Raw genomic sequence first — 24,172 nt, 5'->3', positions numbered from 1 at the left:
AACAAAACAAAACAAAACCAGAACTAAAAGCAAATGCATCAAAAATCACTTACAAAGCAAGTAATATACATTCTTCTGATCAATCTAAAAGAACATATTTGTGTGCTGTTGTTTATTTCTTGGGCAAAGGAAAAGAAAGAAACTGGGCTAAAGATTCATAATTTGAGGCGTTTACCTTGCGACACTTGTGGGCATTCCGAGAAAACGACGACTCTATCGGCGCGATTCGTCAAAATTCCATTCAAAAAAGGGAAACAACTCCCAGGCTAGTTGAAATGATAAGACCGTAATGTTAACCCTAACATTACCCGAACACACCTCCAATGAAAAACGAAACGAAGGGAGTGGACTTCAGCGGGCAAATGCGTAAACAGTTACGCCGCAAGGGCCACATGGCAGGGTGGCGCACACGTGTTGATGGCGGTTGACGACAACGTGCGTGCTGGTGTGCTTGCGTGAATGGAAAATTTCTCCACGATAAGTCGGTGATAATTTATGGGAGGTTTTTTTTCGTTATGTGGGGTATCCGTTGTTTGTTTGTTGCTCTGTTTACTACCCGCGGAGGTTACGGTTTTGGTCATATTTTCGACGTACGTAAAACGGGTAAGCGAAATCCATCCGGTCCATTGACGTTTTTACATATGCAAATGCTTTTCCATTTTTTGGTTTTGACGTCGTTGCTGCAGCTTTCGTCATTAATCTCGAGCGAGGGTGTTGCTAACGACGTTGGTAAAACGAAGTAAACGCCCTTCAATTGAGCACTTCACTAAACGGTGCCAAGCCGAACCAGGCAGAAGACGCTACTTGTCGCTGGTGGGTAATAAATGTGTGCGTGTTGTGGCTCTTACCATCGGCCATTCGCTTTGCCGAAGATATTCTTCTTATGTTCGTTTCATCCAATGCTGCGCCCGTGACTTGCAGCGTGGGTTTTTCCCACTGGGCCAAGCCCGGAACTGGTTCGCATTCCTTCAAGTATCTCAACCGACATTACCTTCTTCGGTTCCGTAATGGTGGTGGTCCCGCGAAACAGCGGGAAAAGCCCAGAGATCGTACAGCATCAACGAAAATCCCCCGCTTTTATCTGCCTACCACGGATTGGCGCAGCATACGATCGGTTTTCTAGGTAAAAAAAGAGCTGGTTCCACGAAACTGTGGTTGGGTTTATTTGGTGAGTCGGGGAAATTTACGGGTTTGTTTTTATCCATTTTAACGCACAAGATCAACGAACGATCAACATAATGGTTGTCGGTTTCGAATGGAATCTTTTGTTTCTAGTACCTCCCAGGTAGAGGAAACTTTTAGCTGAGTTCATTTTTACTAGAAGCCGACATATCACTTTCCAGGTTATCATGTTTACAAAAATTCTAAAAATATTTTTCATCAAAAATATACCACAATATGTTTCAAACAGTAATTTATAATTTAGGCATAAAAATCGAAATAACACCCAAGCAACATGTTGCTGATAGCTTTCGCGTGGTGGTGCGTAAACATGTTTACTTCCCTTCCTGGGGGGAATCGAAAAAAAAAACGACAAACCCCAAACTCATCGAGTATTTGGAACAGCTGCCTGCCTTCGTGCACGGAAAACTCCACGAAGGCCATCGGATTGAGGAAAGGAGGGGTATTTTTTTCTTAAACAGATCAAACCACAACATGAGGCGCTAAACCAACCAGCCGAAATAAACAAACCCCGTATGATAGTTCCGGACGGAACTCCCATTCCTGCACGCGTGTTTTCGACCGATCACGTTTTGGCCCCGTGAAGCAGGGCGGAAGCACCGTATCAAAAACAACGTTCAAGGGCCGCCCCGTAATAGGGCGCGGTTCGTCCGTAGTCTCGACGGGCAAGACTTTGGACTCCGACGCAGAACGACAACGCAGAACGCGCAAAGAAAACGTCCACGAGTGAACCGAAAATACAGATGCTAATTGTTTACTAGCGACCAATTCGTCCTTCGCCCACTGATAGATCTTAAAAATAACCAAAAATAAAATAAGATACCACCCCCGATAAATAAACAAACAAACTGACAATCGCACCGGTTTTATCAGCAGCTATTCCGGTTTTTCGGTTGCCACACTATCGGGCGAGGCTGGAAACCACTTTTAGGCCGTTATCCGTCGTCAAACCTCCCCCTTTTGTGGGTCTCGCCCCACACCTTCCGCACATCATCCCATCATCAGCTGATCCCGATGGAAAGATGATACGTCATTGAGTTCGCTTCATCACGCTGCAACATTGTTTACCTTTCCATTGTCACCCTTCCTCAAGTGTTCACTTCCCCTCCGTAAAGAAGGAATAGGAAGAATAACCTCTAAGGGCCTTTGGCTGCGTGTGTAGGTTATTACTGCACCGTCACCACACGGGACGTGCCCATGACGCAGCGGCGCCCAAACAACAACGCGACCATTATCGAAGGTGGTGCTGCTCCATTGCGACGAATCACCCAATGGAGTGCCAGAGCTGGAGGCAGTGCAGGTGATAGGCAGTGATAAAAAAGTAAAGATAACAGACGATGATCACGCACCGGCCGAGTGACTGCATCGTGGACGCTGCTCCTATGGCCGAGTGTTCGGGAGTACCGAAATTCCGTCATAGGCGGTTTCACCCTGATGGTTGAAGCGGCGGCGCCACGTTACGTTAACCTTCGTTAAGCCAAGAAAATGTGTCTTCACTGCCTGACTGACACACTGAAGCCACCCAGCAACATGGTAGGCGCCGGCCGACTCGTACTGTTATTGCACGACCGTTCGATAAACAAACTGCCGACCTTGTTGTTTGGGATGTCTCATCACAGCCGCGATCGCGTGTTCTTCCGGCGAATGTTCTAATCGGTTCGCAAGGCGGTGGAATGATGGCGGTGGATGAGAACAAATGTTAACCACCACGAACCGGTTAGAGGTGGCTAAGATAGTGGAGTTCGAGTGGGACTTCCTTTTTGAAAAGATATGAACGTTGAAGTGGCCTTTGTTGGGCCTTAGTATTCGATCTAAATAAAAAAAACGCCTACTAGGACGAGTAAAACCTCATCGTTGTGATTAACACGAACGATATTTTTCTATTCCAAATTCCCACATAAAAATCAAGCAAAAGCTACCGTATATTACAATTATATATTACCGTATATATTAATTCTTTTAAAAGAATTTTTTGTATATGATACACACGTTAATTGATAAAAAATCTTGGAATTAAAAGCAATAATTTAATCTCTGCTATTTGCACGATTGATCTTTATAACATAAAATAAAAGCCATATTGAGTTAAATTTGAATTCTAAAAGCTATTTTTTAAGGTTTATACCTTTTCTACAATTTTTTGATAATGCTTTCAAATTGTTGGCAGTCGTATCGAACATTGTTTTAGGTAGAAAAAGTTAAGCGTGATATTTTCTACTAAACTATATTTTTAGAAGATATCTTGTTAAAAAACGGTAGAGCACCAAGTGATGGAATATCAGAAATTTGTACAAATTCTAAAAGTAAAACAACCCCTTTTTTCCGATACAATGATTGGGATAAAAAAAGGTGATGTTATAAATGCGAAAACATATGGTACATTAGGGGAAGTTTTCTGTTTTTCAAATTATTCATTGCTGCAACGCAATTGCATGGCCTGCCAATCACATCAAACTCCATCCGGGATGAAGAGGTAGGGGAGGCATTTCTTTGAGCGGTGAGAAAATACCCCGGTTTCCTTGACCACATCATAACGCTTATCAAACGATCATATGTTGTCGGAATAGTTTGGTGTCGTTCTAGAACAGAGCAAAAACAACGCCTCTGGGTCGTACTTTTAAATAACACAAGATCACATTTAATGATTGAAAGTAACGTAGCAGTTACTGATCTTAGACGGGCGCGAAGGAAAGTGGGAGCGGTTTGCGCACCACAAATCCCAACCCCCCATCTGTCTGATGGTGTGTTGGCGGCGCGAAAAGCATGGGCATAAAAAATACGTAGAAAGAGAGAGCGCCGAGGAGTGCACTGATAAGCACCCCCAATGTGAGTTAACAAAGATGCCACCATCCGGACTTGGCATGGTGTTTCAACCAAACCAGTCGTAACTGCAATCAGCCGTGCAGCTTCTAGCTGACTTATGGGGGCAATGAAAATAGCTTCCAGCGTTAGGCATGGACCGCCCGGAGAACAACAACAACATCGATCAACCATCCCCCGGGGTGGTGATCTACCCCGGTGCGGCGAATGACGTCAATGGGCCGGCAATTCAGCGATTCTAGGTCTACCCGGGTCCACCCATCATCTGGTGATTATCGCCATAATGGTCCAGAGCCTGCCGCTAAACAACCCCGAATGACTATATAACGAATGTCCAGAAGGAGACGGAGGTAGGATGAGCCACACCATAGCCCCCAAGCTCGCCACTAGGTGGACGCGTGGGAAAGTATCGCTGGGCCACCGGGCGGCATGAAACAGAGTTCAGGAGGTCAGTTCACCAACAACTGAACCGATGATAGTAGCGCAGACAACCTCCCCAGGGTGCAAAACCGTACCCGTGCAGCAGCAGCGCAATACCCGGCACTGATAAGGGCGTACTAAGGCACCGCACAATGTGTCCCTCAGTCCGATGGTTGTGGACCAGGGGAATCAAAGGGAGCAGGAAGGAGGAACGTAGTACCTTCAAACCGTTTAGCCGGTTCGCAGATTTTAATCCGGCTCGAAGGAACTTGGCGAAGGCGGGGGAACATCATCCTGACTGCGATCAGTAAACAAACAAACAACACTCACAGGGAGTCTCAGAGCAACCCCCTATAGCCCTGCTATAGGCGCGCAGTTCACATTCCTTCGATGGCCCCGACCAACTCATCTCTCACTCTATCTCTCGTAATGGCAACCATCATGGAGGTCATCTCAAGCGGGAGTGATGGAATACCCGGGAATATCCGGCTAGTACCGCCCTTCCCTTGGCTGAGCGATTGTGGGGATTGTACGAGAACCGCCACGGTTCTGGCACGAGACGATCAATGGGATGATCACAGGAACAATAGCGACGGTAGGAAAGGAAAGTGTTCGCCGCCATCCCTGCACAAGCTCTCCGGTCTGGTTCATAACCGCAAACGAGACTATCGCTACGCCAAGGGTGAAAATCCTTGGCGATCACGCTTGGGGCACGTTCTCGGAGCGTGATCACTCTCTCGATTGGAACCAGGATGGTACCGATGGTGAAGTCCGCTGAACTTCCCCCCTACTGGGGCTAGAAGGCACTGATAACACGCCCGTTACTACCGAATTGTGTACTACGCGCGGGAGCAATGCTGGGATCGACTTTTGGACTTGACCCCTTATGCGAGGAGATACTACTGTCGAACAACCACAATAGACACTGTAGGTTCCGGCATGTTGGATTGGGACCGCGTATTTTGGCACATAAGATAGCTCTCCAGATGTTCGTAATGATTGCATCCCAGTGGGTCAGTTCCACCTCAATTTTTTTTCTTACTAATCTTCAATTAATATGCGGTGATGTCGGTGGCATTTAATAACTCATAACATGTCGAGTAGAATATCCGAACAGTGTAGTAGTTTTGCTACTATAGAAGCATACTTATCGAATTTCTAAATCGATGCCTACTTGATCGCACGCTTTCAGCTCATGCCGCGACAGTTTTTTGAAAACATTAAAACGATTTCGATATTCTTCTAAATTATCCATGGTCGGGACAATAGTGATTATCTATTAGAAACTGACTCTGAATTAATCAACGCTAGATTGTCTTAATAATTCCTCCTACATTTTCCAATCTGGACCAACAGGACTACAAACGATGTGATATGATCCTATGTTGTCCGAAATTGAACAGGGTTGAATGCTTATCTTGTTGTTTTTCATTTCAATATAGGCCTTCCAGGCCCGCCATGTTTTTCTGGCAAAATATGAATCTAAAAGGTCGTCATACAAATCGTAAATCGATCACACGAAGTCAATTTCATAAAAAGAGCCATGAGGTATGGCATGAGGTTGTGAGAGATATACTCGTAAGTATTTTCTATAATTATGTTTAATACTATAAAATATAATGTGTGTAAATTGAGAAGTAGAATTGCTTTGTCCTAGGCTGTATATGATGCTAGTAGCCTGAAGATACATTGACTCATATTGGGGTTTGATTAAATTTGGAAGTTACAAACATACGCTAGCCGTCGAAAAAGATAAAAGATGCACATCAAGGTAAAACATTGCCCATTGTCCCAAAAATAGATACCACCGATAAGCTGACACACATTGGCCCGCCGGCTGATATCGAATCTGAAAATGTGTGTTACGTGCGATTTGCTTCCCGATTCGTTGGGCACACGTCTCAATGCCACGTGCTTATGTGAGCTCACTGCATGCTTTCCGTGCCCCTTTCCAGATGGGGAACAAAGTTTTGCGAACGGGTGAACGTCCCGTACCCGAAGGATACGTTCGCTTTGAAGGACATCATGCCCAGTTCATGCCCGGATGGTAGCTTGGGTTGGTGCCCGCATCCTCTGGCCTGGCAGGATATAGAGTGCAGACCTCGGAAGTTAAAGTAGGGTTTAATAATACGAACTGCTCCCACCCCCTGATGACGTTCAGCGACCGAGTGACTGACTGACTGACTGAACTTCTTTTCCTCCCATGAGGAAAGGTGGTTCCGAGTGCGAGCGGGGGAAACAAAGAAAGAAAGAGCGGTGACAGTGCGAACCGATGGCGAAGATCGACGACCGGCCGCAATGGCAAGTAGCCGGCTCAAGGACTTTTTTCCGTTTCGCGCTTCGGTTCGCAACTTCGCTCGCGTCCGCCTCGGGACCGGAAGAAGCGTGGAAAGATGTGTCTTCACGATTTGGTGGTTAGTCTGTGGTGCTACCTTGTGCGTGGTCATTCCACTTGCTCCCTCCCAGTCTGGATCAGTGCCCAGCGGTGGCCGCTCACGCCCACATGGGGTGGTGGAACATAACCTTCATCGCACAATGCACCGGGTCATGCTGTCATCATCACCGAAAGACGGGGGAGACGATTTTGTTGTGAAGGGGCCAAGTTGTGGGGCACACCAGTGTCTTATCTTTCTTCTCTAGCGATAGCCGAGAGCCAGGCTGAGTGGATGCTTATAAGTGGGCCTACCGGTTTTTTTCTCTCTTCACGCTGGACCGCGCCACTTCTTCTTTGGCGTGTTATGCCAACCTGGGCCGTGGCCCGTGTTTAGGTGAACGTGAACGACCTAGAAACGGCCGCACCTCGTGCTGATAACCGCGAGTGACTTTTCGCGAGTCCATTGGCCGCACCAAGAGAAGGACATCGGGCTTGTATACCCCAGCGTGGAACCGATTCGGAGGTTTGCTCGTTTCCCGGAACTAGTGACCCTAACCGCCTGCCACTGGCAACTGGTTTAGGCTGGGCGTCTCGTGCGAAAAATCTGTATCAGCCAACAACCGCCCGAACAAACTCTGATAACCGACCGAAATTTGGGACGCTAGCATTGGGTTCAGATCTTCCCCGGGAAGCCTATCTTATCAGTCCCAAAGAAGCTCCCAGGCGTCTTAAATTCGTCAAGGTTGCAACGCTTTTGGGTTGACGGATGATAGGATGATGGAACATGGTGCACGTGTATGAACACAAATAGTTCCAGCGGACCACGCACCCTTATACTCATTTGGGCACGTTTATAGAATTCGAACATAATTCTTACTACTTTTTTGTAATTCTATTTCTTCTAGCCACTGTTTCTGTAAAATGATACATGAAAGGAAGCAAGTAAAGATAAATATGAATATTAAATATGATCGTATATCATCGGTGTGAAATGATGAACAAATTGAAAAAAAATCTTGTCCATGCAAGAAACATTGCTTCCGATAAATAAACAATGCTACTAGTAGTTGAACCGAGTATAAATACAACGCGGCTTTTAAATTTATTTTTTAAATTAAATATTATCCGCTTTCCGGCTTTATGTATGGTGCAAAATTAAGCAGTTGAGCGATACTATACAACTTGCTTGCGCTTAGCTGATCTGAACCGCTGGAGAGATTTCCTTTTCAACAGTGTAAAATGGAATCGACCGACACGGTTGTGCATTTGTTGCGTAGTTGAGGGTGTGATAAGCACGAATTGCAATGGAGAGAGCAGTTTATTTTTAACAGCATCTTGCCGTTGGCCGCCCTTGTGGGGGATGTTGATGGGCGTTGGCAAGTGAAACCCCCACCCCTCTGTGGGAACCAATTTGAGAGATCTTTGTTGCGGAGTATTGATAATTTGTGGTCTTAAATTATGTTATCACTCTTGTAAGTTGGTTGTGTTATTTATGCTGCTTAAAAATTCCCACATGTTATTTTTACCTTCACTAGAGAGCCTTTCCCGATAGGAAAAAATTTATCAATTTCCGTCGTTCGAACAAACGTCGCGAACCCATCGTGACAAAGTGGTAATACCGAGTACGCGTTGTCGACCTTCGACGCAAAGACCTTGTCCACGGAGACCGACTTCTCCGCGTGTTCTCCGCCGGGTGTTCGTGTGCGGGGACGACGTGCCGCCATCAACGTTTGCGCGCGGGTCTGCATGCTCCAAGGCGACACGAGCGCACAATGGATGGAGAAAGAGTGAGCGAGAGCAAGAAACCGACACCTACTACGGTGACACTTCCGCTAGACAACGCCAACCAACACGGGGGGGGGGACACACGGTTAAAAACAGGTAGCGTAGAGTAGGCTGCGCGGCGTTCGCCATGTAAAACCGGTTCCAAAACACTCCCCACCCATCATCGCGCTCGGTGGGGGATGGTGCGCGGTGATCTACATAATGGCGAGCCGCGAAACCGGCACGATCCGGTTCGGTCGACGCTCGCGCCACCCCCCTTACATACACACGCACGTACGCTAGAGTGCGCGCGATTTAACCACATCCGCAATTCCCTTTCCTCCCCCAGTGGCGGCTTGGCGGTGCGAAATTTTTACCAAAACAACCGCCTCGATCCATCTGCGATCGGGTCCGATAGCACACAGAGGGGCGAGCAAAAATAAACGGCTCGTCTCCAACACAACCGCCGGAACCGGTTCTAGCCGGTTCGTTGTTTTTAAAAACGGTGTGCTTCCGTCCGCCCTTTCAGCCACGCTTCCATACTCCTTCGGGCAGACTGTTCCAGGGGTGCCGATGAAGTGGTCGGATTTTTCCGCGTCTCTTTCGCCGACCATTACGTTTGTTTACCCGGTCGAAAGTCGGTAGAAGCGCAGTATTTGCGCCGTTCCTGGGGTGTGTTGGCGGTGGATTCGAAAGCTTGGACGATGTTTTTTTTATCTTAACAACAACAACAGGGACATTCACTGTGGGGATTTTCAATGTTACACTGGGGAGCGGAAAGTACCCCGTCATCGCACGGTGGTCAAATATTTGTTCTTGAAAATGATTCCACAGAAAGGGAGAGGTTACCATGATCCATTTAACCAGACGAAACAATTGTTAATCATGGAGAACGAAAGGATAAAGCGAGATCATAAAAACTTGATGTTCTGCGCAACTCCAATTTATCATTGCATCAGCTGTGCATGGGTAGGATAGCAACCAGTAAGGTAACATTTACATCACCCTACCAACGATCAAGTAGGGCATCTTTTGAACAGAAATGTTCTTCCGGAAAGGCTATTAATTATTTTAAAAACTGAAAAAGCAGTTACAGATTAGGATTTCAACAATTAAGTAGAATGAACTGTACGTTCTTACACCTATTACACAATTAATTTCTTCGGTTACGATTTTAATTAATTTGAACTGCCCCATGCTTTGTACACTATATTTTATTGCTATATTTCCCGCAGTTTAGGAGAGTTGTCTTGAGATGCACGAAACATACATACAAGTAGTACATGGGATTGATATCGTTTCGTGTGAGGACTACAGTACACAACCTACATATGATGCCACAGGCATCTGTATCCACTGAAATAAGTTAGAGTCACTCGCTTTGTCCGTTTCGCGCGCCAGGCCTTTCTTAGGAACCTAAATATAAATTTGCCCCAGTGGGTTAGTAATAGTAATGGCGCTATTGCATGAGATGTTACATTGGCCATTTGCCGAAAAATACACAACCACCGACATATCAGTACCTGCCTAGGCCGGCCCGGCGTTAGTCCTTCGGTTCGCTGTAGTAGTAGTCTTCCTCGTTTCACCCGGTTACCTCCTCGGTACCAGGCTCGAATTCCAGCTTCATCTCGCTCGCAGCAATGCCTTCCACGTCTGCCTCGTGTTCCTGCGTGTTGAGCCGGTTGAGCGTCATCGAAATGTCCGCCGGCTGACAAAGCAGACCGCCAGTGTCGGTGTTCTCCTCTTTGATCACTGAATCTAGTACCATCGGGTCGGCAATCACTGTGGATGGTGGTGCTGTCGCTTCGTAATGCGCTACCTGCGAAGTGGTGACTATTATCTGCTGCTGCTGCTGCTGTTGTACCTGCTGTTGTGGCTGGACCAAATGCACCGGAACAGCGGTCGATGGCACATGCTGTATCAATGGCAAACTCGCATCGTCAAATGCTTTCTTCTTGAGGGCGTGCCGAATCTGGGATCTACCAAAGAGAAGCGCATTTGTGATAATACTGGATAACTGTGACAATAAAAGCGAATTTGTTTGTTTGCTGGAACAGATGAAGAAACAGAATCAAGCGTAATCTATAATGTAAGAGACACTTACACCGTCCGGCCCTTGATGTGCTGACTGATTTTGTTCAGATCTTCACTGAATCGTGTAACTGCGGTACGGAGCATGTCTATTTCTTCATCTGTCCATTTGCTCCTTGTGTAAGTAAGGAAACGAAAAACGGATATTATCAATCAGAGCGGCAAATGCAACACTATCGTATGTTTCGTTTATAGTAACAATGCCTACCCGGTTGTTGAGTCCGACGAAGGATGCAATTGCATGGTTAGTTCGCCTAGGCTGTTGAATGCCGCACCAGCAGCGGTGAAAATTTCTCCTACCTACGCAAAACGTATATAAACAAATTAGGATATTCTGTTGTTGCCGTCCTGGTTTAATACGTACCTTCATGGCGGGATTCATTGTAAAATCAAAAGATTTTGCACAACGTTTCCGACGCTAGTTTAGAACGCCAATGTTGTGAGAAGCATTTGCGAACTGTAAACAAACTGCTTGTCAAATGCAATTGCTTCATGTTTTGCACCGGGTTGTCGCTAGTGATGGGTGTTAATATTTTATTGATTTAGTTTCGAGAGATTGTTGTATTTCAGTATCGAAAATAAGAAAGTACGGTAACATCTACCTTCAACACAAATGCGCGTCTTGAAAAGACTTTTCATTTAAGGGGTCAACCGTGAAAATCGGTTGAAAGAATCAATACCCGGTTGACAAAAATTCAAATTTTTTGCAGCTGTCATGTAGTACCAGCAAGTTTTTCCATGGCAGATTGCTGGGACTCTTGCTGGAACTACATAGTACCAGCAACAATGTCAATTTCTGTCAACCGGGTAGTTATCAAATCAAATAGGCAGACTTTGGCTTTTTTGTAATCGAAGTTTAATCACCTTGTTCCCGGTAGAGTGCTGTCTCTTTCCCACTCAATTAGTTTACTCAAAAACTAGAAAAGACAGAAAGATCTTTTGTATCACAAGCTGTGTGTCTTCAAAAGACTTTTTATTTGAGGGGTAACATGGTACCAATCGGTTAAGCAATCATGAAGTTATTAACAAATTTGTTATTTCAGCAGAAATTACCTGCCAAGCTATCTGTACCCACATTCCATTCAAATGTTTATTTCGTAAACCTCAATTCGAGGTGGAATCTTTGTTGTACCAAGTTGTTTGCCTTCACAAGACCTTTCATTTGAGGTGTCTGTTGCCGAAATTGGTCAAGGAACTAAAAAGTTATTAACAATTTGGCTATTTCAGTCATTATTTCAAGCTGTGACCAAGGTTGTCGAAGCTTGTTGTCGCGCTGCAGTTTTATTGAATAAAACCAATCTGTCAGATTGGTTCAGAGCCTGTGCTGTGCCTAGCCGACAATCTTTTACTTGTGTGTTATATTATCGTGATAACTTCGAGAAAATTGCTATCTAATTGGAAAAACGTACTATCCTCTCGAAATGGCGGAAGATAACTCATGGAAAACGAGTAACTTTCGGCAAAGTGTCGTCAATAAAATGTAAGCGCTGCTAGGAAGTGGAAGGCTGCCACAGTGGAATGCGTGACACACCAAATGTTACTAAGTTTCCCGGTGTTCCATTGGGGCACTCGATTTTGTATTCGTTTTTATTCCAGTAACGAGGCCATACAACAAACTGGTATGACGTCGTCGAAAAATGGGATTGAAATGGAAAATCATGTATTTCACAAGGCTCGTAATAAGGACGAGTACCTCGGGTTCGTGGCCCGACTGATTCTGCATGTCCGGGAGATGAGTAAGTGCCGTCTTGTTCATCGCAGAGTTTTGATGTTGTGTGTTTTCAATGTGATGAGTTTTTAAAATCACCTTTTCCTAGATACGAAACATAAAAATCAACAAAATGCAGCCGCCGCAGCTCAGCAACAGGCGCAGCAAGAAGGTGGTGGTGGTACAAGCCAGCAGGGAGGAGGTATGCCGGACCCTATAAACGCGCTACAAAACCTGGCATCGCAAGGGACCCGTCCTCAGATGATGGGTCAAATGGGGCCCGGAGGACCGATGGGTGGCCAAATGGGTCCCGGGAATTCATCGACCCTGTTGCACTCTTTGCGACCACAGATGCAAATGGGTGGCATGGGGGGTGCGGCAGGAATGCAGGGTAATAGGGTCGGTATGGGCCCGGGGCCCGGTGGCCAGATGGTAGGCATGATGGGACCCAATCAAATGCAAGGTCCAGGACCCGGTGCTGGAATGGTTGGCGGCATGCCTGGCCAGATGGGTGTCAACATGGGACCCGGTGGCATGAGCGGTGGCAAAATGGTCGGAATGGGCCCTCAACAGCAGCAGCAGCAGCAGCAAATGGCTCAACTGAATGCGATGCAAATGCAGCAACAGCAACAGCAACAGGGAGGCATGTCTCAGCAGCAGCAACAGCAGCAGCAGCAAGGAGTGATGGCTCAGGGACAGGGCGGTCCGGTTCAACAGATGGCGGTCGGCCCTGGGGGCCCTAATCAGATGAACCCGATGGTGATGGGTCAAATCCAGGCACAACTACAAAATCAAAACACCATGGGAGGACAACAGATGGGTGCGGTAGTCGGGGGAGGTCTCAATCCGGGAAATCAGATGGGTCCTATGGTAGGTGCGAACAGTGGCATGAACGCTCAAGCTATGGGAATGGGTCCAAATCAGATCCTTCAGCGCCAGCAGCAACAGCAGCAGCAACAGCAGCAGCAGCAGCAGCAGCAGCAGCAACAGCAGCAACAGCAACAGCAACAGCAACAGCAGCAGCAGCAACAACAGCAGGGAATGCCACAAGTAGTTAACCCAAATCAGGTGCAAATGGGACTTGGCCCTGGACAGATGAGTCAGCTGAATGCTGGAGTGCAAGGTGGTGTTGGCCATGGAGGCCCTGGACCTGGTATGGGACAGGTAGTTGTCCAACAGCAACAACAGCAGCAAGCGCAACAAGTGCAGCAGCAGCAGCAGCAGCAGCAACACCAGCAACATCAACAGCAGCAGCATCAGCAGCTACAGCAGCATCTGCAACAACATCCTCAGCAACAGCAGCTTCAACAGCACCAACAACAGTTGCAGCAACAACAACAGCAGCAACAACAGCATACTCCACAACTACAGCAACAGATGCAGCATCAGCAGCATCAACAACATCAGCAGCTTCAACAGCAACAGCAGCAGCAGCAGCAACAGCAGCAGCAGCAACAGCAGCAACATCAGCAGCATCAGCAACAGCAGCATCAGCAACATCAGCAACTCCCTCAGCAGCATCCACAACATCCGCAACAGCTCGCCCAACAGCAACACCAGCAAATGCAACACGCTCAGCATCCCCAGCAACTGCATCAGCAACAGCAGCAACAGGTTCTGATGAACGCGATGGCCCAAGGAGGGGGCGGAGGGCCGGTCGGTGCAATCGGAGGTCCGATTGGTGGCCCGGGAGGTCCCGGTGGCGTTCCCATGCAGCAAGCATTGCAACAACAGGCCGCAGTCATGGGGCCTAACGCCGTCGGTGGACCAAACCAGATGAATCCCATGGGACCGGGTGGCGGTGGTGGTGGAGTGGCTGGTCCCGGCCAGGGCCAAATGTTGGGTAGCGCTGGCGGAGGTGGTGGCCAGCAGGGTGGGTTCGTTGGAATGGGCGGTAATCCGATGGTTCGTAAACCGCCCGATATGATGCCGGGTGGAAACGTGTACCCGGGAGGTGGTGGCGCAGTTCGGAGTGTGACGCCGAATAATTTCCTGCGCCAGTCACCATCACCCACCGTACCGTCGCCGGCGGGCCCCGGAGTGCACGGACCACCGTCGCATCCGGGACAGCAGATGATCCCGTCACCGGCACTTATTCCTTCGCCCAACCCGGTCGGTGGGATGGGAAGCGTACCGCAGCGCTCGATCGGTCAGTCCCCCGGGGCTTCTCTGAACACGCCCGGGCAGCCGGGAGGAGCCGTGCAGAGCCCGCTGAATCCACAGGACGAGCAACTTTACCGGGAGAAGTATCGCTCGCTGACCAAGTACATCGAGCCACTGAAGCGCATGATAGCGAAGATGGAAAACGATGACATCGATAAGATAGCGAAGATGAAGCGTCTGCTGGAGATTCTCAGCAATCCGAGTGTGCGCATTCCACTCGAAACACTGCACAAGTGCGAAGCGGCCCTGACCAGCCAGCTCGGTTCGATCCGGGAGACACCGACCAACAATCCGCTGGTCGAAGCCATCTCTAGCACGCTGCAGAGCGCCAACGGAAACCTTACGCTCCAACGAACCTTCCGGCCCTGTCTGGAAGCGTTGTACGGGCCGGACATTAAAAATCTTCCACCACCGGCAAAGCAACCAAGGCTGCCGCAGGACGATACGTCGTCCGGAGCGACTGTAGCGCCAGGAGGCGGATCTTCCACTGGCACTGGGACAACTGGTGGAACGGGAGGCATGGGTGGCAGCGGTAATACGGGCGCGAGTGGTGGCACTAGCAGTAGCACACAGGAGATTCCACACATACTGCAAGTGGAAATTGCTCGATTGGATCAAAAGTTCAAGGTGTCGCTCGACCAGTGCGCCATCAATGGCACCAAAACGATCAAGCTCATGATCAAGCTGGACGATATGAACCTACCGTGCGTCCCACCGGTGGCGGTCACCATCCCCGAGGACTATCCGTACACCGCCCCGACCTGCTCGCTGATCGACCAGGACTACAACGGCACGCCGTTCCTCATACTGGTGCAGAAATCGTTTATGGCACGCATCTGCAAGCTGCCCGGATTTTTCACACTGTCCCATCTGCTGGACACGTGGGAGATGTCGGTGCGCCAAGCCTGCTCACCTAATCCAACCATCGTTACTCCTACCGCAACGAGTGTTCTGCTCGGAATGTAATGTGTGCAAAATATCTCGACCGAATCTAGAATATACCAATGGCTAGTTTTTTTTTTATCGTATGTAATTATCTTTTTTTTAATAAGCAGTTACAAAAACCAGCCTAAAATACATTCACGTCCTATACATTTTGTTTGACACTAAACTCTTGAGTATGTTTGAGATCATATTCGGGAGTTAAATAATTGCACAATCTTTCATTTCCACCAGACTCCGAACATTGTTCTAATGTTGACAAAAGAAAATTTAGTGTCGCTAAAGTAAGCAAGAACAGTTTTTGAACGTGTAAAATTGCAACTAGAAGGGCATGACTTTGCCTCCATTTTGCCCATTTACTTTTTATGTTCAGTTCAATCATACGCAATCATATTCATTGCTGTTTTTGAAAGTCATTCATTGCTGTTTCATCGAAGTATTTTTTTCTCATATTTCTGCTTAAATATCGGTTTCAAGCATGGGTTTTATTATTTTATTTATTATATTCTTCATTTCTATGATAGTTATTGAACAAATGTAGTAAGAAGTTTATTTGGGTGGTGAATAAAATAAATGGTTTTCATAGTAATAATCATTGGATATCATGGCTAATCGTTACCAAATAGAGCTCCTTGTATTATGTTAGCGTAAGATTTCTTCATGCTGTTCCAATCATATCCAGCGGCTTCGTCAATGACGTTTTTGAACTTATTGCGTTCATTAGTTAGCTGCATTTTGAAAAGACGCTCATTCTCAGCTGCTTCAGCAATCCTTTTTTCAAGTTCGGTTTCGGTAGGACGAGCTCTAAAAAGATTTTATCACACATACAATAAGTCTCATGAATGACAAAAATGTTTCTCTAGCACTTACTTTTTATATTTGTGAGCCAGCTGCAGAAATTCATCCAATGTTCGAGAAGCAGCCTGTTCCTGCTGGAGATAGAGCGCGTGTTTCTCGGCCATGGCTTTAAACAGTGGATCGCAGCTAGCGACCAGATGCTCGTAGTAATTATTTGCTTCGTGCATTTTTTTACCAAATGACCGGGCTAGTTCCTCAACCCCCGGGGCGACAATATTATCTAGCACATATTGTAACTTTGTACCGGATTGGCCATTATCGACGGAAGCTTGCTCGAAACTTAAGATTGAGAAACTTGCGGGAACCATATCTGTTCCAGGTTGAATCGATTCGCTCGGAACGACTTCTACGGTGCTGCCGTAAGACAGACAGCGACCCGGGGGGGACTTCCTCTTGTTGCCAAAGGAGCCAGTCGAAGAATCTTGAGCATCAAAGATCGGATTCTCCCGAATCTGCTGCAACACTTCAACCAGCGAGTCATCAGGTTCTTCTTGTGTTGTATTTGCAGGTTCCTGTTGCGGAACAAATGTAGACTTTTCAACGTTGGTGACCGAAACCCGGCGCCCTGGTTATTCGAAAAGAACAGCATTAGCAATTAGAAATATTTCATATAAGAATGATGTTAGCGTTGAAATGGCCCCTCGTACCTTGTTTCATTGTTGTAGTAGTCGTAGTTGAGCTTACATAAACCATGCCAGACGGACGAGCTGCTTTTTGGATCGGGGGGGACCTTTTCGTTCGCTTTGTGGGTTGTCGTGGAACATTCAATCTAGCCGGCTTTTTTCGGTCTGGTTGCCACGAATCGTCACTGTCCTCGGCGATATCTATATCCTCGACGACCTTTGCGACGTCTGTTGAGTCACAGCTCTTTTTATTACTACTAGTAGCCCTGTTGTAACATATTCTCTTCACCAGGGATGGTAACGGGCTCTTGGCTTTGGGTTTTTGTGCAACTCTTTTCTTTCTTCCCTGCGTTTTACCTTCAGAAAAGTCACCATCGTTAGCTATATTTTTTAAATCATATGGATCCTGGCCCAGTTGATTGCATCCATTTTTATCCCTTTCGCTGCTTTGTGGACCTTTATCAAAAATAGAAATGAAATAGAAAGTAGCTTCGATCAATATGTTTCAAATTATACGCTATGTTTACACTATATTACCTGTCTTATTTGCTATATTGTGTACCGCAACGGTTCCACGACGGCGCGTGCACGGTGTGAATGTTGAATGTCCACTTCGGTCATCCGTCCCAACAACCTCGTTTATGGCAGAGGAGGATGGAGATGAAGCACCATCTTCTAGTTCACCTGCGATGCTTCCTGTAGTATCAAGGCGTCCCCACGAAAGGGCAATTGAAGATTGCTCCAGATTCAACAAACGTCCTGGAGCAGCTGTCGTCTGCTGAGGCGGTTCCGGTAAATGGTCGACAATACTTTCTTCAGCATCAAAGTCATCAAGTTTTATATGTTTTATGCCTATATCCAGGGGGGTCAACATTTTCGTTTCTTTACCTCCCATCGTTAGTTTTAGGAAAAGCTGCAGTTCCTGAATATCAGCTATATAATCAGTATACAGTTTAACGATGTTCTGTGAAAGCTTGAGCTGAATGTGTGGGGAATCATTGTTGCTGTAACCGCATCGAAAGAATGTAATTAGTTACTATTTATATTATGCACAGTTGATAGAATAACGATGTGTGTACCTGAAAAACGAATAATTCACTATATCCGCAAATAGTACCCGTACAACCTGGATTTCATCACAATCATTGACACGACTTTCAATGGTCAGGCATTGTGTATGGATGTTCCATTCTGTGATGAAACTCCCGGAGCCCTGTGAAGGAACAATTCTTTATTATTTATCACAACACTCAACGGATGTTTTGCATCTTGTGATGCTCGTCAACACTTACCGCTGCAGGTTGTAAATTGGTATCATCAATAGTACCATTGTTAACAGCAAGCAAATAAAATTTTGCTCCTGGTATATGATTCGCAAAGCACCGCGCGAGCTGCAATATAAAGCATAGTGGGATTAACTTAACCTAATTTTTAGTTTTCCCAAGCAAGCAATACCTCTGCAGTGCGTGTCTTATTCCATTCCGTTAAATCTAACAGCGTTTGATCACCAGTATTAGCGAGAGCGAGCCGCACATCATTAGCGATTTTTCCCGTACACTCGATCGGAAACGAGCCAATATAGTTCATCAAAAGTTCAATGAAGACCATCATTACACGCCCACTAACACTTTGCCCGTAGAAATCACGAAGAGTGGCTCTAAAGTAAGATTGAAACAAAGGAATATTAATTTTGGGTAAGGTCATAGTTTACATAGTTTTGTTTTTTTACTCACAGCTTTTTGAGAAATGTTTTATGAATTTTTCTAAGGTCATCCTGCTCCATCCCAGCAATGATTCCCATGATGCAACGGAAGGCATTATCTGAACAAGATGAATTTGTTGCATGTCGTCCGATGTCGAACAGAACATCGATAGCATCAAATACATCCCCGAGCTGTAGTTTATTCTCGGCAATATTTTCGAAACCTTCCTGTGAGACCATTAGGAAATGTGTGATTTGATAATTATGAGTTGCGAATAAAGTTTTGGGGGAATAAACGGTATTTTCTTTATACATACCTTAAGTTTCTGCAGAGTTATCAAGCATTCTTCTAAAAGTTCTCCGGTTTCTCTGCAAGACCCTTGTTTGAATACACTCACGAATTGAGTTAGTAACTTCCGGCTTTTACGGAACAAATCTTCTGGATTCGAAATTTTGTCCAAAACCGCCACCTTCTTTTTGAAGTTACTTTCATTCAGATTAGTTTTCTTCATCATTTTCTAAATTCACTAAACCGTGACCGACTAGAATAACCATTGACTGTCGACTGATGGTGCGAAAGACTTCTTTTGTGCTATCTTGCCCAGCCTTTCTGATCGGTTTCCATGGCAACCGTCAGCAATCCAACCATCCGCTTACGGGTTACAAGAATAGGGAATAGAACAGTACATTCAATTTTTTCACAAAGCAGGCTAGGATTTGTATAAAAATTTAAACCGCTGCTGCTGTACGATGAGCCGTTCCTGAAGGGATATAATATTTATAAACGTCATGCTCGAGAATCTTCGAAGAATTTCCATCTAAACAGCAGTACAAAAGAACAGTCGATTTGTGAGCTCCGTTTGAATCTTTTGTTGAAAGCGCAAAACAACGCAAAGTAAGAGTCTTAAACGAAAATTGTGAAATTGTGTTCGACATCAAGTTTTTCTACGCCAGAATTTGGTCATTAAAGGTATGTAGCAGTGATTTTTGAGTTGCAGCGAATTGCATCATTTTCAATGCGACAAAAACATTCGACGTAAACAAGATGTATTCACGCAACGCAGATGCGTATATAATTAGCGCCTGAGTTTAGTAAAATCGGTCAACAATCTTTTACACTTCTGTTTTAGACGCAAGAGCAGGTACCAAGATGTTGTCCCGTCTGGCTTGCGGTAGGCAGTTGGTCTCGCCTACTTTGCTGAAGTCTGCACTACAAACCGTACCCAAGCGGCAGCCGGTGCTCCGACAGTATGCTCGTGATGTTAAAGGTGGAAGCAATACGACCGGATGGACTGCACGAGCCGAACGGATGAGCCTTCGTGAACGAGCGATGGCACCACCCGGTCCGAACGCTTATGCCATTGGAAAGGGTGCCTTGGCGGGGGGAGCTGCCCTCGGACTGGGAGCCTTATGTTTCTACGGACTTGGATTGGGCAGTGGAACAAGCACTCTCGAAAACTCCCATCTCTGGCCGGAATTCGTGAAGGAGCGTATACGCGATACGTACTTGTATTTTGGCGGCTCGGTGGCTATCTCGGCCGCAAGCGCTATGGCAGTGTTTCGTTCGCCCCGTTTGCTGAGCCTGGTGTCGAGAAATGGTTGGATGGTAGTATTACGTTCCATACATGTGCTCCCCAAGAAACCAAATGAAATAGAATTACTAATTGCTTTTATTAATTTTGCAGTCGATTCTCGGTACTTTTGCAGTAATGATTGGCTCCGGAATGGTGGCTCAATCGATCCCGTACAGCCCGGGGCTGGGAACCAAACAACTCGCTTGGGCAGTGCATTCGGCCATTCTTGGTGCCGTTATCGCACCGATGTGCTTCGTTGGAGGTGCAATTTTGACTCGGGCCGCTTGGTATACGGCTGGTGTGGTAGGTGGCCTGTCGACGGTTGCAGTTTGTGCGCCCAGTGATAAATTTCTGTACATGGGTGGACCGCTTGCCATCGGCCTGGGTGTGGTATTTGCATCATCACTGGCATCGATGTGGCTTCCGCCAACGACGGCTCTCGGCGCAGGAATAGCTTCGCTTTCACTGTACGGGGGTTTGCTCCTGTTCAGCGGCTTCCTGCTCTACGATACTCAAAAGATAGTGAAACGAGCCGAAATGCATCCGCTCTACGCAGCTCGTCCATTCGATCCAGTTAATTCGTAAGTGTGCCAGTAGGCGTATGCTTAGAATGTTTTTATATAACAATGTTCTCTTTGTTTTAGGGCGATATCTATTTATATGGACACCTTGAATATCTTCATTCGAATCGTTACGATCTTGGCTGGTGGAGGAGGTAATCGACGCAAGTAAAGCGTGTTTTCTTTGCGTACTCAATATAGTGATAAATTACATAAATTCATACACAGTTACGCATTAAATCAGGTACCTAGCTTTTGTTTAAGGTTTAACTATTGCACACAATAACTTTTCCCCAGGGATCAATAAGAATTTAAATCGCTGGCTTGGATCAATTTCAATGAACTATACCAATGGAAGATGGGACTCTAGAAGCAACACTTGAAATTGTACAATTTACTAAACCAAGAAGTATGTAAATAGACTGTTCCCCAACGTATTAAGAGTATTTTTCACTTTTTATAAATGAAAGAAATTAAGTTGTAATAAAGTAACAGCATAGGGCAATGAAACTGACAGCATACCATATATCCCTGTCACTGTGGCAACCGATACTGACAGTTGTGACGATTGAACGGTGAAAATCAGATTTGCAAAGCTTGCTGGTTTGTTTATTCGATTGCAAAAGTGGGTGGGTGCTTTTTCCCTTTCGTTTGCTGAAACTATTGTAGATAGAACGGGCCATTAGTTGCCAAGCGTATTCGGAAGTGGTAGGTCGCAAAGTCGTCGAGGTAAATTATTCCAACTGAAACGGAAAACCACAGTGATCTGAGCAATGGCTGATGGAAAATCAGAAATCGACAGCGACGCGGAGCAGAACTACTCGCTCAACAGTAATGTTGATCCGAAAAACATGCAGGAGCTAACCATCTACGTAAGTGCAGCCGCAAAAGTGCCTCTAGCAGATTATTTAAATGCTGCAATATTTTCTTTTTCTTAAGGTGCAAAACCTACTACAGAACGTGCAGGACAAGTTCCAGACAATGTCGGATCAGATAATATCACGCATCGACGACATGGGCACCAGAATAGATGATCTGGAAAAGAGTATTGCCGATCTGATGCAGCAAGCCGGTGTCGAAGGACAGGATAAATAAGGGAAGCGACCTCAAGCACCAAGGATACAGTTTTATTGGTCCGCCGAGAAGTAGTCGTACATTACGGTGCCCTCGGTTTGGTTTATTTTACACCACACACACGCATGCATTTACAATCGATTCACCATTAAATTGCACTTAAAAACAAGTAATTTGCTAGGAGCATGGAGCATTAATTCGGAATGCCTCACCGGATGATTTATTTCCATGAAATATAAGAAATAACATCTCAGACGTTCGATGTAATCCAGCAATCTTTATTTGTACAACTGTTACTTGGTAGTGGCCGAAAATGGGTTACACCTGGAAGCAACGTAAGACAGTCCAGAAGTTCAGTTTACGAATAGTCCATTCAAAGGAATGTATGCCTTTTTTTACACATTTTAGACAGGCTACACTTATTTTCACAAGGTATATAATTTTATTTTTGTATCATGGTGATCGTCAGATAAAAAAGAAACAATCACTTTATAGGAAAGGAACTTGATAACTCACCCCACAAGAACCGTGTAAGGAAGTACCTGATGGATCGAATCCACAAGGTACGAGAAGATGGTTTTATGGGTAGGATTGTTAATGGATCTGATAGGTTTCGTTTCGATTCAACAGGGCTGGTTACTAGGTTACGACGGTAGCTTTCGTTAAGGATTTTCATATTAGGAATGTTACTTTGGTTCGTCATGCCACTAGCATTAGCACCAAGAACAGAAATGATAAGCTCCCAAGTCTGCAATGAATAATGAAATTAAAAGTCAAATACAAAACTCTATCTTAGTCATTCGGCGGCACTATGGATTGAAATCTTTTAGTTTGATAATTTTGAACGTGGAATCGACCTGGCTTTTTTTCGCCGGTTCCGCAACAACTGTTGGTCGCATCGGTTTGATCGCAAGTTCGGAGTTTTCGTCCGTCACCGTCTCACTGTCCTCACTATCATCTTCTTCTGACGACGATTTTGATTCAGTGGAAGTGTCATGTTTCAATGAATCCTGTTATAAAGAAAGAGATATGATAAACATGTTTCACACCCTGTATAATCCTAGAACCACGCAATGCGCTTACCAATGACTCGACGGATTGTTGCACCGAAGTCTTGTTCGAACGTCTACTTGTAGGATGTCTTTGCACACGTTGCTGCTCGACAACCCCCGCTAATGTCCCGGGAGCTTCTTCCTGTTCCTGTTCCTGCGACGAGTTGAGGGAGTTCGAGCTGAGACTTTTGTTTTTACGTCCACCAGAAAACCCGGCAAATGTAGCATTAAGGGCGCCCATCGATTGCGACTTTATCCGCTGTAGGAAGTAACGGTCGGGTATGGTATCCTGCTGCAGGTATTTTTTAAATTGCTGTAAAGAAATGTATTAGTTCACAACTGTTCGCTCTTTGAAAAATGTTAGTTTAAAAATCTGTTACCCTGTTTTGGCGTTTTAATTCCTTGTGTATTCCCTACCCGTTCCATGTGGATTGGTATGCAAGGGAGTGCAAGAAAAATGGTTCACAATAATTCAAGTTCTACCCTTTGCTAACTGCATACGTAGTATTTCCCCACTCACCTGATGATCCTTGCATTCGTCAATGTCACTAATATCCTGATAAGTAGCCGACAGCACTTCCATCGCCTGCGCGTGCATTTTCAGCTCAATTAGTACAAAACTCTGCAGCAAGTCCTTAATATCACGTAATTTCTGTTTTTCGAATCGTTCGACAAGCTGCTCGATATCCTTTAGCGATTTAGCGACCTCCAAATTAGATTTGATCATTTCGGTGTCGTTCGTGTTACGCTTGTAGCGCCCGTTGCGAGCTTTGTTCTGCTCCAGCTGCTTTCGCTTGGCCAAATCCTTGTCCCGCGCCAGCAAAGCCTCCTTTACGCCCTCCTTGCAGTGCTTACACACCGACTCGTACTGCGACAGTTCGGCGACAATTTTTGTCTCCAGCCGCTTGACACCGGTATCCTGGAAATCTCCGATCAGCGTAACCGCCTTGGCCAGACTCGAAAGCGCGTTCGCCAGTGTTCGGTTGTACTTTTCCGCATCGCAATAATCCTGTGTTGCATGGGCTAGTTCGTCGGACTTGTCGCGCAATCTGGCCACCTTTCGCGTGTACTCCGAAAAGGCCCCACACAGCTCGCTAAAATGTTTCTCCACAGAGCCAATACGATCGAGTATGAACTTCGATTGTTCCTCGCACAAAATAGTCGTCGTATTGCCACTGCGAAGCATTGTGTTTTTGTTGCTTACGTTCTACTCAATTTAATGCGTCGTCCGTGTATGACGAATGGCTTTCAACTGCCGTTAACTA

General features: G+C 46.0%; 5 protein-coding genes across 6 annotated transcripts; 3 read left to right on the top strand and 2 right to left on the bottom strand.

Moving 5' to 3' along the window:
• Nucleotides 1-9,756: 9,756 nt before the first annotated feature.
• LOC131294970 (chromatin complexes subunit BAP18) lies at nt 9,757-10,909 on the bottom strand. The gene is made up of 3 exons (XM_058323027.1): nt 10,860-10,909; nt 10,665-10,766; nt 9,757-10,539 (listed from the first exon to the last, which is right to left on the bottom strand). The coding sequence occupies exons 1-3, from the start codon at nt 10,892-10,894 to the stop codon at nt 10,143-10,145; spliced, it is 534 nt and encodes a 177-aa protein (XP_058179010.1). The 5' UTR covers nt 10,895-10,909; the 3' UTR covers nt 9,757-10,142.
• A 1,124-nt stretch (nt 10,910-12,033) lies between these two features.
• On the top strand, nt 12,034-15,526 carry LOC131282131 (mediator of RNA polymerase II transcription subunit 15). Its single transcript, XM_058311533.1, has 4 exons — nt 12,034-12,131; nt 12,248-12,387; nt 12,469-13,288; nt 13,370-15,526. Exons 1-4 carry the CDS (start codon nt 12,073-12,075, stop codon nt 15,486-15,488), a joined length of 3,138 nt encoding a protein of 1,045 aa, XP_058167516.1. The 5' UTR covers nt 12,034-12,072; the 3' UTR covers nt 15,489-15,526.
• A 4,255-nt stretch (nt 15,527-19,781) lies between these two features.
• On the top strand, nt 19,782-21,209 carry LOC131289122 (growth hormone-inducible transmembrane protein-like). Its single transcript, XM_058318330.1, has 3 exons — nt 19,782-20,253; nt 20,333-20,802; nt 20,866-21,209. The coding sequence occupies exons 1-3, from the start codon at nt 19,798-19,800 to the stop codon at nt 20,951-20,953; spliced, it is 1,014 nt and encodes a 337-aa protein (XP_058174313.1). The 5' UTR covers nt 19,782-19,797; the 3' UTR covers nt 20,954-21,209.
• A 157-nt stretch (nt 21,210-21,366) lies between these two features.
• Nucleotides 21,367-22,117, top strand: LOC131294908 (heat shock factor-binding protein 1). Of its 2 annotated transcripts, none has more exons than XM_058322963.1 (2): nt 21,367-21,653; nt 21,739-22,117. In XM_058322963.1, the coding sequence occupies exons 1-2, from the start codon at nt 21,555-21,557 to the stop codon at nt 21,874-21,876; spliced, it is 237 nt and encodes a 78-aa protein (XP_058178946.1). In that variant the 5' UTR covers nt 21,367-21,554; the 3' UTR covers nt 21,877-22,117. The 2 variants fall into 2 exon arrangements, with proteins under 2 accessions (XP_058178946.1, XP_058178943.1); XM_058322960.1 differs by having other exon boundaries at nt 21,721-22,117.
• A 547-nt stretch (nt 22,118-22,664) lies between these two features.
• LOC131281651 (CBY1-interacting BAR domain-containing protein 1-B) lies at nt 22,665-24,093 on the bottom strand. The gene is made up of 4 exons (XM_058310998.1): nt 23,428-24,093; nt 23,288-23,320; nt 22,939-23,220; nt 22,665-22,865 (listed from the first exon to the last, which is right to left on the bottom strand). The coding sequence occupies exons 1-4, from the start codon at nt 24,091-24,093 to the stop codon at nt 22,665-22,667; spliced, it is 1,182 nt and encodes a 393-aa protein (XP_058166981.1).
• Nucleotides 24,094-24,172: the final 79 nt, after the last annotated feature.

Source organism: Anopheles ziemanni, chromosome 2 (genome assembly GCF_943734765.1).
Source record: "Anopheles ziemanni chromosome 2, idAnoZiCoDA_A2_x.2, whole genome shotgun sequence".
Lineage (NCBI taxonomy): Eukaryota > Metazoa > Arthropoda > Insecta > Diptera > Culicidae > Anopheles > Anopheles ziemanni.
The sequence above is the reverse complement of the archived record's forward strand: the minus strand, read 5'-3'. Positions and strand labels throughout refer to the sequence as shown.

Coding starts and splice junctions, on each gene's coding strand:
- LOC131294970 (XM_058323027.1), bottom strand. CDS start 10,894: ATGCAATTGCATCCTTCGTCGGACTCAACAACCGG. Junction 10,767..10,859: donor TCGTCGGACTCAACAACCGG/GTAGGCATTGTT, acceptor TACTTACACAAG/GAGCAAATGGACAGATGAAG. Junction 10,540..10,664: donor CACATCAAGGGCCGGACGGT/GTAAGTGTCTCT, acceptor TCTCTTTGGTAG/ATCCCAGATTCGGCACGCCC.
- LOC131289122 (XM_058318330.1), top strand. CDS start 19,798: ATGTTGTCCCGTCTGGCTTGCGGTAGGCAGTTGGTCTCGCCTACTTTG. Junction 20,254..20,332: donor TGTCGAGAAATGGTTGGATG/GTAGTATTACGT, acceptor TTAATTTTGCAG/TCGATTCTCGGTACTTTTGC. Junction 20,803..20,865: donor CCATTCGATCCAGTTAATTC/GTAAGTGTGCCA, acceptor TCTTTGTTTTAG/GGCGATATCTATTTATATGG.
- LOC131294908 (XM_058322960.1), top strand. CDS start 21,555: ATGGCTGATGGAAAATCAGAAATCGACAGCGACGCGGAGCAGAACTAC. Junction 21,654..21,720: donor TGCAGGAGCTAACCATCTAC/GTAAGTGCAGCC, acceptor CTTTTTCTTAAG/GTGCAAAACCTACTACAGAA.
- LOC131281651 (XM_058310998.1), bottom strand. CDS start 24,093: ATGCTTCGCAGTGGCAATACGACGACTATTTTGTGCGAGGAACAATCG. Junction 23,321..23,427: donor ACGAATGCAAGGATCATCAG/GTGAGTGGGGAA, acceptor TGGAACGGGTAG/GGAATACACAAGGAATTAAA. Junction 22,866..22,938: donor AACAATCCGTCGAGTCATTG/GTAAGCGCATTG, acceptor TCTTTATAACAG/GATTCATTGAAACATGACAC.
- LOC131282131 (XM_058311533.1), top strand. CDS start 12,073: ATGGCGGAAGATAACTCATGGAAAACGAGTAACTTTCGGCAAAGTGTC. Junction 12,388..12,468: donor TCTGCATGTCCGGGAGATGA/GTAAGTGCCGTC, acceptor ACCTTTTCCTAG/ATACGAAACATAAAAATCAA. Junction 13,289..13,369: donor ATGGGTCCAAATCAGATCCT/TCAGCGCCAGCA, acceptor GCAACAGCAACA/GCAACAGCAGCAGCAGCAAC.